Source organism: Schistocerca gregaria, chromosome 2, assembly GCF_023897955.1.
Source record: "Schistocerca gregaria isolate iqSchGreg1 chromosome 2, iqSchGreg1.2, whole genome shotgun sequence".
In the NCBI taxonomy this organism is placed as follows: domain Eukaryota; kingdom Metazoa; phylum Arthropoda; class Insecta; order Orthoptera; family Acrididae; genus Schistocerca; species Schistocerca gregaria.
The window spans coordinates 510401555-510414420 of NC_064921.1; the positions used below are offsets into that span (position 1 = coordinate 510401555).

General features: G+C 43.9%; 1 protein-coding gene across 2 annotated transcripts in view; it reads left to right on the forward strand.

Annotated features, from left to right (window-relative positions):
- The window catches only part of LOC126329223 (SET domain-containing protein SmydA-8-like), a 143386-nt gene that overhangs the window by 69108 nt on the left and 61412 nt on the right, over positions 1–12866 (forward strand). For both annotated transcript variants that reach the window (XR_007562187.1, XM_049996135.1), the window contains exon 2: positions 6916–7091. Coding sequence is in view for 1 of the 2 variants with exons in the window: in XM_049996135.1 (XP_049852092.1) it covers positions 6916–7091 (176 nt within the window). In the remaining variant the exon portion in view is untranslated. The remainder of the gene's footprint in view (positions 1–6915; positions 7092–12866) is intronic.

The window sequence follows — 12866 nt, forward strand, 5'->3', positions numbered from 1 at the left end:
GCTTGCCATTTGTAGGAAAGCTATCATATAAAATAGCAAACTTGTTCTGAGGAACAGATATCAAAATCAGCTACTATACAAATAACAAAATAAAGGACAAAGCTATCCATAACATTAAAAATAATACCAAACCGCACAATCAATCAGGAATATACAAACTTATCTGTAACTCATGTCCAAAAACATACATAGGCCTAACAGGGAGAAACTTCAGCATTCAGTTTCGAGAACACATGGATGCTCTTCGTTTAAAGAACTTAAATAAATCCACATTCGGCAACATGTAGCAGAAGAAGAACATCAAGTAACTGACATATCCCATAACCTACAAGTTCTACACTTAGCCAACAAAGGAAAAAGAATGAACCCTCCTAGAAGAAATCGAAATTTATTCACATAAACATGCATCCCCTTCTGACATACTTAACGACCAAACAGAGCTGCAAAACCGAATATTTCTGAAAAACTTCCACTATCTACTTATCAAACGACTTACTAAGCACAATCAAGAAAGAACATAATCTATTATAAACCCAACAAATGCATGTAATAATATAAAACATAACAATCTTAATTCTATCTTTGTTATATTGTAAATGTATGAATTACTGCTTTGTATCAATGTGTTATGTTAGTTTATTAATTTCAATACTACAAAAAAATTGTATACATCGTACTTAGAATACTTCTACCAGCCATGTCAATATTTAGAAAACAGTAGCTTATTTTAGAACCTCAAAACTTTCGTAAAAATATAACTCTGTCCATAGATACACCATTTGTATGTGAACAAAAACTGTCAGTCGACAACATGGCGTATAACGCTGTGCGCCTGTGTAAAATACGCGATAAAAAAAAGAAGAAAAGCCAAGAAAAAACAAGGGGAGGAGAATGTAAGTAAAATGAACAACTGATAGTGTGTGACTTTAAACTCTCGAAATTGAAGTAAATGACTGGAATCGTTACTTTTGCACAGGCCTCCTGCAGCATCCAAACTGCTGTCGAGATTGTACTACTGTAGTAACTGAAGATCCATGTAACTTGCCAGCTGAAGATGGGTGCAAACCCGAAATGCTTACTGGCGTAAATAAAACGCATTAAAAAGTGGCTGGTTACCGTATTTTTACAGTGAAATATCATTACCCTCTTTCCAAGCATACGTCATAAATCTTCTTCGATGGGTGTCTCTTGAAACACCAAACACATCGGATCCCTAGGTTATGGGAGCACACACCAAACGAGCACCAAGAATTTGCCCACTCTCGAATTCACAAGCCCCCACGCAATGTACTCACAAATAATGAAAAACAGGTAGTTACTGCGTGCATTATATTTCAAAGTCAAACCTGTGCATATCAATTACGAGGAAGAGTGCCTGCCACTCGAAAAGTCGAGTTTTCTGATACTTTTTGGCACAGGTTACGAAGGGGGCCTTAATGGGATTATTTTCTAAAAATTCGCAAAACAGGGACGCATACCATGTTTCAAGAATTGTTCCTTCTTTACTACTAATGTCGTTAACAAGCGGACGCGACGCGAGTGCCTCGGAGAGAAACAATAGATATGTGCAGGCCCAACTTAGAGCTATACAGCACGCAGAGGGGCAAAAACTCCGCAATATTTTATTTAAAAAAAACTTATAATCATGATTTTCTTAAACAGCATTAACTTTTAATTAATACTATTGGACCAAAGCATCATTTACAATTTATTTTATATTTTTCTACTATTGCAAACATAAACGACCAAATACTGTTCCGAACATTCGGTAGTAAGATTGTGTCTTCGACACTCAAAACATTTTTATAAGCAGTAGATGACCGTTCTACATCAACTGAGGTAACTGGGCAGTATTTGAATTTGGGTGCTCTGTTGGCACTTATTGTTTCTGGTAAAAGTTCACCTGCACCATTAATAAAACTATCAATTAGGCATAAGGCTTCAAAGCCTGGGTTATTGTTTAAAATGTTTTAGAACTTCTCTTTACGTTTTCTTGGGAATACCTCCGGCAATGAGGAATTCACAAGAATAACTTTATTCATGAATTGAATAGATTCATTCAACGCTAAACCTTGAGTTTCAATATTTTTCATACACGCAGGTATATGGGAAAATCAGTGCTAATCACAGCAATGTCTTTTTTAATAGACGGACTATTAAATGCTTCCTTGCACTGGCAAACTGCCAAAGCCTCTGCACTATCGAAGTCGTTTACTACCCCTCCAATGACCACGAAATGTTCACAAAACAACTCAGCTTCGACCCACGTATCCCAACGAGTTACTACTGGTTCGAGAGGTAAAGGCACATTTCGTAGTTTTTCTTTGTAGGTCTCGATGTAAGTAGGAGCCTTTAGAAACACTTTTTTGCGGATGAAATCAGTTTGTTTACACTGACAAACGTGGAACGTACTTCTTCAACAAGGCGATGTACTCCCTGAGCAAAGCACGTCCCATGAATCAAATTGGGATAAAATATTCTGTTTTTTCTGCTTTGATCATAGAGGGAATAGCATCTGAAATAAACACAAACACCCCTTCATCTGCAGAAGATTCTGGAAATATTTTTCAAATACTCTAATTTACGAATCTGGCGACCTTAGAATGATTTACTTTTTCAAGTTCTTTGCTGGTGCTAAATAACAAGAAGAAGGCTCTTCATTTAAAGGACCGACAGTTAAATTTGCAATGTAACGGCCACAAGTGTTTGTAGTTTCGTCAAATGAAATCCAGATATTGCTGTCCTTGATTTCGTTGAGCAGTTCTTACAGAAGATTTACGTAAACTATCGGTATGTAATTTTTACGCAATGTTGATTCATCTGGTATATTTTGATATATGCAATATTTGCGCAGGAATCCTTTGAGGATAGGGTTCGTTAAGTCTTTGAAGAGGAATATTGATTGCAATGAATGCTTCACATAGATCCGTGTTAAATCGACTTTTTTTGGTTACCTTTGGACAAATCGCTGCTACTGCAACTTGCTGCCAGAAATTGTCGTTCTTTTTTCTGTATTCCTGTGATATGAGGACTTATCTTGAAACGCTGATCTATTTGAAACTTTTTTTTTTTTTTGCACGAAACGTTTTCCTCGCAAACCCGACAATATAAAACAATTCCGTCATATGTAAAAGTTCCAGAATGGTCAGCTATCCACGAAACGACATTTCTTTTTTCGAGGGGCATGGCGCACAACATGTTACACACTACACGCCGTAAACACGTTTTTTTAATTTTTTATAATATATCGCGAACGCGCGACTATACGGTTAGAAGGCACGGCGATTACCACTTTTTTTTCTAACCATTGGGCCACCTCACTTTTTTTAACGAAAATATTCACTCTTTTATTCAAAAGTACTCATTGTAGGCAATCAATTAAAATAAAACAAAAGAAGTCATTTCGACAAAAACAAAAGGGGTGAAGTCACAAAAGCGTATAGGAAGGAATGGGGCTTCAATTTTAACGTGCCCACACTTTCTTTCTTCCTTCACTTCTACATGGTGGAACATCTAAATCCATATAAGTGTCCACAAAAATAAAAAAATAAATTAAAAAAGGAGGGGGGTGGGCATGGCAACTCATCCAACGCATTGTCGTTGAAAAACAAGATACAAAATTTTAGAAAAAATTTCATGATAACGAGGCATCCTGAGCCGCGTCTAATGTGCGGTGGCCATATATTGGGAAAAGGCACACGGATCTGCGTCATATCAACTCACCGTCACGTGGTGGACATAATGACCAACAAGCCACATGGTGGTATTGTTCTTCGATCGAGGAGACGCACGAGAATCTCCCCCGAGATAGCCGCCTCCGACGTCCTGAGGAGAAAAGCAAGTTGTCGGCGAAGCCATTGCCAATGGTCATGACCGCAGGAAATCAACCGATGAGATAATGTATCAGCTTCATGGCAACCATTGGAGCGATCCGTTACACTGAGGCCAATACGAAAAAGTCGCACGTTGGTAGGTACAATATCATGAACAACTTGGTACCAAGAGGACGCCACTTCCATCGGGAATATCGGGAGGCTGATGTTAGACCAAACAATCTTCCAGTTCGTTTCTGACGACAGGGCTCCCACAGAGGGAATACTATGAGGAACTGGCCAGCGGCTTAACAGCATTTTTAGGGTGAGATTCGCTTGGGAAATGATATTTACTCCTAAATAACTGACCTCAAGAAAAAATCTACTGGAGGTGTTAAACTCGCCGGTCGGATGCAGTCATAAAGGCGAGCTGTAAGTTACTGGGGGACGCGTTGACGCGTTAACACGGTGCGACGGATGAATAAGGCAGAAGCCTTAACCCGAATGTCAGGGAGGCCCAAACCTCCCTGCAAACGGGGCCGCGCCATGACCCCATAATGCACGCGAAATACAGAGTGGCGCCAGATAAGCATGCCAGTTAAATTTTGAAACTTGCGGGACATCATCGCAGGAAGTGGAAAGATTTGTGCAAAAAAATAAACCTTACTTAACACATACGTTTTCATGGCCCGAACCTTATGAAGAAGTAAGAGGGAGCGACGCTCGTGTTCAATAATTGCACCTTGAATCTTATCCGTGACAGACTTCCAGTTTATCGTAGCCATCTTTAGCGGACAGCTGTCATTATTACACCCAACGATCGATATCGGGTGACCTTCGAAGCCCATGGAATTTCAACAGCGTCAAATCCTCGCAAACTGAGTAAACGACATTTCTCGTCATTAACCCGCGCTCCCGTAAGATGACAAAAGGCATCCAGAACTTCCTTCAGCAGTGGTATATCATCATGGGTACGGAGAAAAACCGTAACGTCATCAGCATATGCACGAACGGTAAACCTTTCTCCCAGCAGCGACCAGCCACTCAAACGAGCAGCTATAGTTCGCAATAATGGTTCCAGAAACAGTACGTAGAGCGGCATTGATAATGGACTCCCTTGAAGGACTCCCTGACATACCGCGATGGGGGAAGTAAGACGGCCATTAACGTCAATGGACGCCCGAATACTAGTGATGAGAGAGCTTAACAGCCGTCGTGCAGTATTGTTAAAGCCAACAGTCGTCACAAGGACTCCATGATTGATGCGGTAGAACACTTCGAGAAAATCAATGAAAAGAAAAGAGCTTGGCACGGGAATGGTGGAAGCAACCGAAATTAAATCTCGACATTCAGCAACGGGCGTCAGGAGAGTACGACCCGGAAAACAACTTTGATTACTCGTATGATGGTAGTCAACAATACCAATAGTCGGCTATTGACTGCTCGCGCCACTATTTTATAATCATAGTTGAAGAGGTTTATCGGGCGGACCTGATCCACACGGAAACGTCCCGGCTTTTTGGGAATCAGGACTATTTTAGCAACCTTAAAGCTGGGCGGGAGAAGGCCTCCGTGGAATACTTCGTTCACCATGGAAGTTATCCTAACTCCTATTAGGGGCCAAAATCGAATATAAAATTCTTTGGGAAGGCCATCGAGGCCAGGTGATTTATGGGAGGGAGAACGAGCCACAATATCAAGTATATCATAGCGATGGAATACAGAGAAAAACTCTTCCTGGAGAGCTGGTGTAACAACACGATCAAGGAGGGAGGTGAAATCAACAGATGGTGAACCTTCTGAACCCACTGCAGCATAAAACTCAGAGTAGTACTGGTAAAGTTCACGCATATCAGATTGGGAGAACCACTCAGGCCCACGAATGGTGGAAGGACACGTCCTTTGAGATCGCTTGTGAAGCCGGAGAAGATGATAGAGAGAGGTCAACTCATCCTGTACGATTGAACGCGCCTGGGAATGCAGTCGGACCCCATCCATTTGCCTACGTTGGATTTGGAGAAGTTTTTCCTTCTCACGGTGGACGTCGACAATCCTCAAGGGGGCCTCACGAGCATTATCGTAAAGATCGCGAAGGACTGCATAATAAAATTCCCTAGTGCGTCTTATTTCAGCCGCTTTTTCAGCGCTAAAGTGCTTAAGTGTATTTCGAATCCGGGGTTTAGCAAAGGTAAACCACTATTCGAGAAGTGAAGAATAACGCCTCTGGAACTGGGTTGTCCGCTGCCATATGTCTGCGATGTTGTCTTCCAGAGAGAGGTCCGTGAGATGGGGAGTGTTTAGCTTCCATAAAGAGCGCGAAAGATGGACCCGCTGCGCGACGTTCAACTGTGAACAAGTAAATAGAAAGCTAAACTGAATCAATGGACGTGCGACCAAAATCTTGCTTAGTTTAATTTAATTGTTGCCGACGCGTACGGTACGACAGCGGATGGGAAAAACGGGGATTTGGGGGCGAGATATATCGCACGCAGAGGGGCGAGCGCAGGATCATTGACTAAGTTTCCCTATTCCTATGGCCTCTCGGTTAGCTATTGCACGCAGTTCGAGATCGCGATTAATCTGTGAGACATCAAACTAAATCGAGATAAGGACCGACCGTTTAAATTTTTAAAATATTGTAACATAGAGCGAAAATATGCATCGTTACTAGTTTTTAGTTAAAATACGCAATAACCGGTGAAAAGGAGCCAAATATGAAAATGCATATGCAACATGCAAATGCATATAATCCGGTCTCTAATGAACTGATACAACGGCGCAACCTATCAGTTGTACTTACGTTCAAGCAAGCATTTCTCGCGATGTTTCCATATTTTTGTCCAACTTCTGTATGTATTCATTAATGCAGCAAGGCGTATTAAATGTCTTACAGGGGATTAAGTGAAAGTCAAAAAAAGAAACAAATTTTAGTTGGGGAACGTTGTTGGTAACAGTGTATTTCTTATTAGAGCAATAGCAGTATACCATAAGGTATTCTGCTGTATTGCACAAAACGAAACTCCATATCGCTGACGTCATTGTTGGTCGCAGATACCGCTCTCCTTATTTGCGGAGAAAAAGGGTGATGGTGTTGTGTGTGCAGGAAGAGGGCGGCGAGGAGCGGAGTGCGTGCGCGGTGTGCGGCGGGCCCGCGCAGGAGGCGTGCGCGCTGTGCGAGCAGACGTCGTACTGCGGGCCGCAGCACCAGAGGCAGCACTGGCCGCTGCACCGCGCGGCCTGCTCGCCGCTGCGCGTCGCCACGTCGCCGCAGCTCGGCAGGTCAGCCACCGGCGGCGCGCGCTGCGGCTCCAGCAGTAGCCGAGCTCTACTCGACTGCAAATAAAAGTCTAACAATCTAACAAGAGTAGGATCAAAGTAAGAGGAAGCCATAGGAAGGAGGCGAAGAAGATTATAGTGTACCGTCAATGTTGAGGTATTCATAGACTTAGAACAAGTTGGGATTGCCTGATGAAGGAGTGAAAATTGGCGGGGGACGTTTCAAAGTTACCATCGCGGCAGTAGATCTAAAGTTTTGATGAAACGCGGAAAATCTAAATCATGATGCTAGGGCTGAATCTAACGGATATAAATACTCTACTGCGCTAGCCTTCGCGCAGTGCACTTCGTCTGCCACTTTTGCTTTATTGTCTTTCGATATATTTAGGTGGAAACAATATATTGGATGAATCTTCTAGAAACGTATGCACAGCACCTCTCTGTATCGTCTGCCATGGGAGTTGGATGAGCAAATTACTAAACGAGTTTGTGAGGAGATGTCCGCGTCTTCTTTGAATCTTCTCTGTCTTGTCTATCACACTCCACCCGGTAAGGGTCTGCACCTGCGGAGCAGTACTCAAGTAGTGGTCGAAAGACAGTCTCATAAGGAACCTCCTTCGTAGCTGGACAAATATTTAGTGGATCTGATCGTTTCTACTGGGTCATCGGCAAGCGTGTTTTCGTAGGAAATAACCTATGCCTATTTACACACCAAACGTTATATTTGTATATGTCGACCGTTAACTACATTCATGGTCATAATTTAAGGATACTGCTGATACATGGTAATACCTTACCGCAGCCACTCGAACTGTTGTCACCAGACACACAGTCTACAGACCACTGAACAGACATGGTTTATTCACCCGGAAACATGAAAGGTGCATTCCACTGACCCCTGGTCACAGGGTCGCCTGCTGTCACGAAAACAGTACACGGTCGTTGCAACAGTGGTCCCAGGTTATGTTCTCGGACGAGTCCAGATACAGTCTGAACAGTGATTCTCGCCGGGTTTTCGTCTGGCATGAACCAGGAACCAGGTACCAACCCCTAACTGTCCTTGAAGGGGACCTGTATGGAGGTCGTGGTTTGACGGTGTGGGGTGGGATTATGATTGGTGCACGTACACCCCGGATTGGTGCACTTAACTTCTAAGGTCATCAGTCCCCTAGAACTTAGAAAGGACATCACACACATCCACACCCGACGTAGGATTCGAACCTGCGACCGTAGCGGTCACGTGGCTCAAGACTGTAGCGCCTAGAACCGCACGACCATCCGGCCGGCAAACTGTAAGAGGTCAGGTGTATCGGGACGTCCTTTTGCACCAGCATGTCCGCTTTTTCAGGCATGCAATGGGTCCCACCTTCCTCCTGATGGATGATAACTCACGGCCCCACCTAGCTGCCATCGCTGAGGAGTACCTTGAAACACAAGATATCAGGCGAATGGAGTGGCCCGCCTGTTCTCCAGACCCATCGCTGAGGAGTACCTTGAAACACAAGATATCAGGCGAATGGAGTGGCCCGCCTGTTCTCCAGACCTAAACCCCATCGAGCACGTCTGGGATGTTCTCGGTCGACGTATCACTGCACGTCTTCAAACCCCTACGACACTTCAGGAGCTCCGACAGGCACTGGTGCAAGAATGGGAGTCTATACCCCAGCAGCTGCTCGACCCCCTGCTCCACAGTATGCCAACCTGCTGTGCGGCCTGTGTATGTGTGCATGGTGATCATATCCCATACTGATGTCGGAGTACATGCACAGGAAACAGCGGGTTTTGTAGCACATGTGCTTCGGGACGGTTTTCTCAACTTATCACCAATACTGTGGACTTATATAACTGTGCCATGTGTGTTGCGTATGTGCCTATGGTATTAGTGCCAGTTTTGTGTAATGCTACGTTGTGTGGCACCACATTCTGCAATTATCCTTAATTTATGAGTATGAGTGTACTAATCCCAACACCAAGCGTAGATCGTCTGCAGGTCTCACTCCATTTTGCCACAATTTTCTAGCACTGAGACTTATCTGCACACAGCAGAATAATTTATCAACAGCGTCACGGAGCGTCATCTACTAGGTCATTTATATACGCTGTCTGACGAGAATGTGAAGCACCTACAAGACATGATAGGACGGCAAAGTAACTCTGTACTTGTACACACCATCGACGTGACCGTAAATGATTAGAACTGCAACGCTCCGTGATAGATAGGACGGCTACCAGAGTGTATTAATATCGTTCGAGTTTAATGTTGTTAATAGGGATGCTAGGATACATAAGCGGTGTGAACAGCATCAGATGTTGAATGACCATTGTGAAACGTAGATGCCGTGTACTCGTATAATACAGTGTAATCAGAACCTGAGGGAGCTTGAAACGGGTCTAATTGCTAGTCTCCGTTCGGCCGACTAGTCAAATAGTGCAGCATCCATATTTATAGATCATTCGGATGTTACACTGGCCCGAAGTTGGACTGCATGGGAACGTGAGGGCAGACATGCTCATCGACAAGGTTCCGGTCAACCATACCCGACCACCACAAGGGAGAACTGCCAAATTGTGCACCACCCACATCGGAACACGATCACATATGCGTCTTCCGCCCGAGTACAACTACAGTACTCCCTGCAACATACGGTGTCATCTTGCAGCGCTAGTCGGAGACTAGCATCGGTCAGGCTACGAAAACACCGTCCCATGCGAAAGCTGTCGTTTGTAGCAGTGCCATTAGTGGGAAGCATGCACTGCTCATGCTGCTCATGAATGGTGTCACATTGTGTTTAGCGGTGAATCGTAGTGTTGTACTACCCCGGATGCCCATCTTTGGCGAATATGACGGCAACCAGGGGGAGGTCACATTCTTATAATGCTTTGGAGAGGCGCAGAGGCATCGTGTTGTGGGAAGCCATCGCGTATGACTTCAGGTCACAGCTAGAAGTGACTAAGGGAACTCTGACGGTAAAATGGTATGCCACGGACACCCAGCATCCTCAGGTGTTCGCCCTCATCCGACAGTATTGTGGTGTTATTTTTCAACAGGATAACGCTCGTCCACACATCTCACGTATCTCTACGAACGGTCTGCGTGATAATGAGGCACTCTACTGGCTAGCAAGATCCCCTCATCTGTCCCAGAAAGAACGTATGTGGGACCAGCTCAGACATCAACACTATCCCAGCGCCGGTATCCGGCATATCAACGACCAGCTTCAACAGATGTGGGCCAGCTTCCCTCATGTGAGGGGACGATGGCTTTGTGACACTTTCCTCAACCTAATCAGTGCATACATTCAGTCCAGTGGGGTTCCAGCGTTATAGTGATAAGCGAGCTCATAGTGCAAAGTTCTTTGTAAATTTGACTCGCTTTTGTAATTACTGAAATAACATCACACGTCCTCCAAACTTATGAAGTTCCACTTCCCCTCTGGGTGCTTCACCTTTCTATTTTTTTCAATCATTTTATATCATGAACAATAAAGTTGTGGTCTGAGAATACAGCCACCAGTGTCAATGTGGATGAAACCGGGAACCGAAACCAGTACCTCTAACTGATACGGGTGGACTGACAGTAGAAACTCAAATGCTTTTTATGGTCTTCGCTAGTGCGAATTCATCTCTGTGACTGCCTGGCTGGGTCACCAGGTCGCTGTCGCTGGAGACAGCCATTACATTAAGACGATGGGTATCAACGGGCCATGTCGAGGTCTGCAGCGACACAGTTGTATCAGACTTGTTGTAAGTATGAGGTTGCCAGCTTCTCTCGCGTGAACTCGTAACCCAGCAGATTTCTAGGCTCGGGATCTGTGAGCAAAGACATTCAAGCAGGAGATCCCCACTCTGGTAAAGGGGAAGTGCCAACAGTCAGTCCCTCCACCAGCAAACGCCGCACAAGCGACAATTGTTAACATTATTTATACCAAAATAGACAAGGAACCCTAGCGCGTGTCGACACGCGAGGCGAAATGAGCACACTTGCCGGCCGGTGTGGCCGAGCGGTTCTAGGCGCTTCAGTCTGGAACCGCGCGACCACTACGGTCGCAGGTTCGAATCCTGCCTCGGGCATGGATGTGTGTGATGTCCTTAGGTTAGTTAGGTTTAAGTAGTTCTAAGTTCTAGGGGACTGATGGCCTCCGATGTTAAGTCCCATAGTGCTCAGAGCCATTTGAACCATTTTTTGAGCACACTTCGAATAGTTTCGTGGTTCTCTGGGAAATCAGTCACGAGGAAATGGCCCCCTGTTTCCAACTCATGGAACATGTAGATTAGACATCTTTGCCCATGAAAAGCCATGTTGTTTTGGTTTAGAAAAGAAAGCTTTCACTGCGTCATGGGTGCGCCGAATCTGTGACGCTCGATTGTCGACCAGTGGTGCGGAATTCTTCATTTTCGTATCTCGCTTCTCCGCTCTTAGCATTGGTAGCATTATACTTCTTGTAACACATGAGTTTTTTGCACAGCCTACGTACTTCTTGAATACATGCTTATGCTCAAAAGAAGAAAAGATAAAGCTATTGAACTTCAGTGTTGGTACACTGGAAGTATGAATTAAAAAACACCTTCAGTCACAACTTTTCGTGTCTTATTAAGTACACGATGCATTTCGGACCCTGTGGCTCCATCATCAGGTGTAATTTGTCTTAATACACTATTTTTTCTCGTGGATGAGGTGAAATACATACTCCGGTCATGAAAAGGTTTGGTGTTAGCTTATGAATTTCGTTAAGTCAAACGCAGAGAATATGTGCGAAATAGTGGGACAGATGAACAGAGTAAACTTATCACTTAATCCAAGAAAAGCCTTTTAACGTTTTAGCACAATCATGGGGAAAACGGTGCTAAAACGTTAAAAACGCTTTTCATGGATTGTGTAGTAAGTTTACTCTGTTCATCTTTTCCACTAATTCGCACTTACTTTCCGCGTTTGACTTAAGAAATACATAACCTAACAGCAAACCCTTTCATGACAGAAATATGCATTGCATTTCATTCAAGAGAATAAAATAAAGCATGTATTAAGAGACATTACACCTGATGATGGAACCACAGGGTCAGAAATACTCAATAAAACACGAAAAATTGTGACTGAAGGCGCTTTTCAATTTACACTTCAAGTGCACTGAATACAGTCACATTTGAAGCTGCAAAATATGAATAAAATAAATTCAGTCTTGGTTCCTTGAAATTTTCCTTTTTCCCAAGATTTCCTCAATTAGTGGAGTCCGATACAAGCATACCTACCATATGTTACACAGCCACCTTAGTTTTCAGCGAATACGTTAAAGCAGATAGGTGACGACAGAAGTGATACTGTGTGGTATGCCTGAAGTCACTTTTACGACTGAAGATTCCTCTCCTGTAAGACAGATATGGTGTGTTGCATTTGCCAAGAGGTCTTCACTCCAGTCACAAAGCTTGTCTGATATTGGGCACGTTCGTGTTTTGTTCACGTAGTGTTACAACGGAGCTGTATCGAACGTCTTTTCGAAGTCGAAATACACGGCATGGGCGTGGGCGCTGGTATCTGCTGCCTTGTAGGTCTCGTGGACAGACAGAGATGTGAGTTTCACAGGATTGTTTCTTTCGGAATCCACCTTGACACCGACAGAGGAAACTTCGAGTCTCCAGGAATCATAAAATGTATTCCAAAATTCTATAACAAGCTGACATCAGCGATATAGTCCTATAATTGTAGAAATGTGTTCGACAACGTTCTGATAATTGAAAGGATGTACCATAGTATGATCTTTCTCAGTGAAACAATGACGGAAA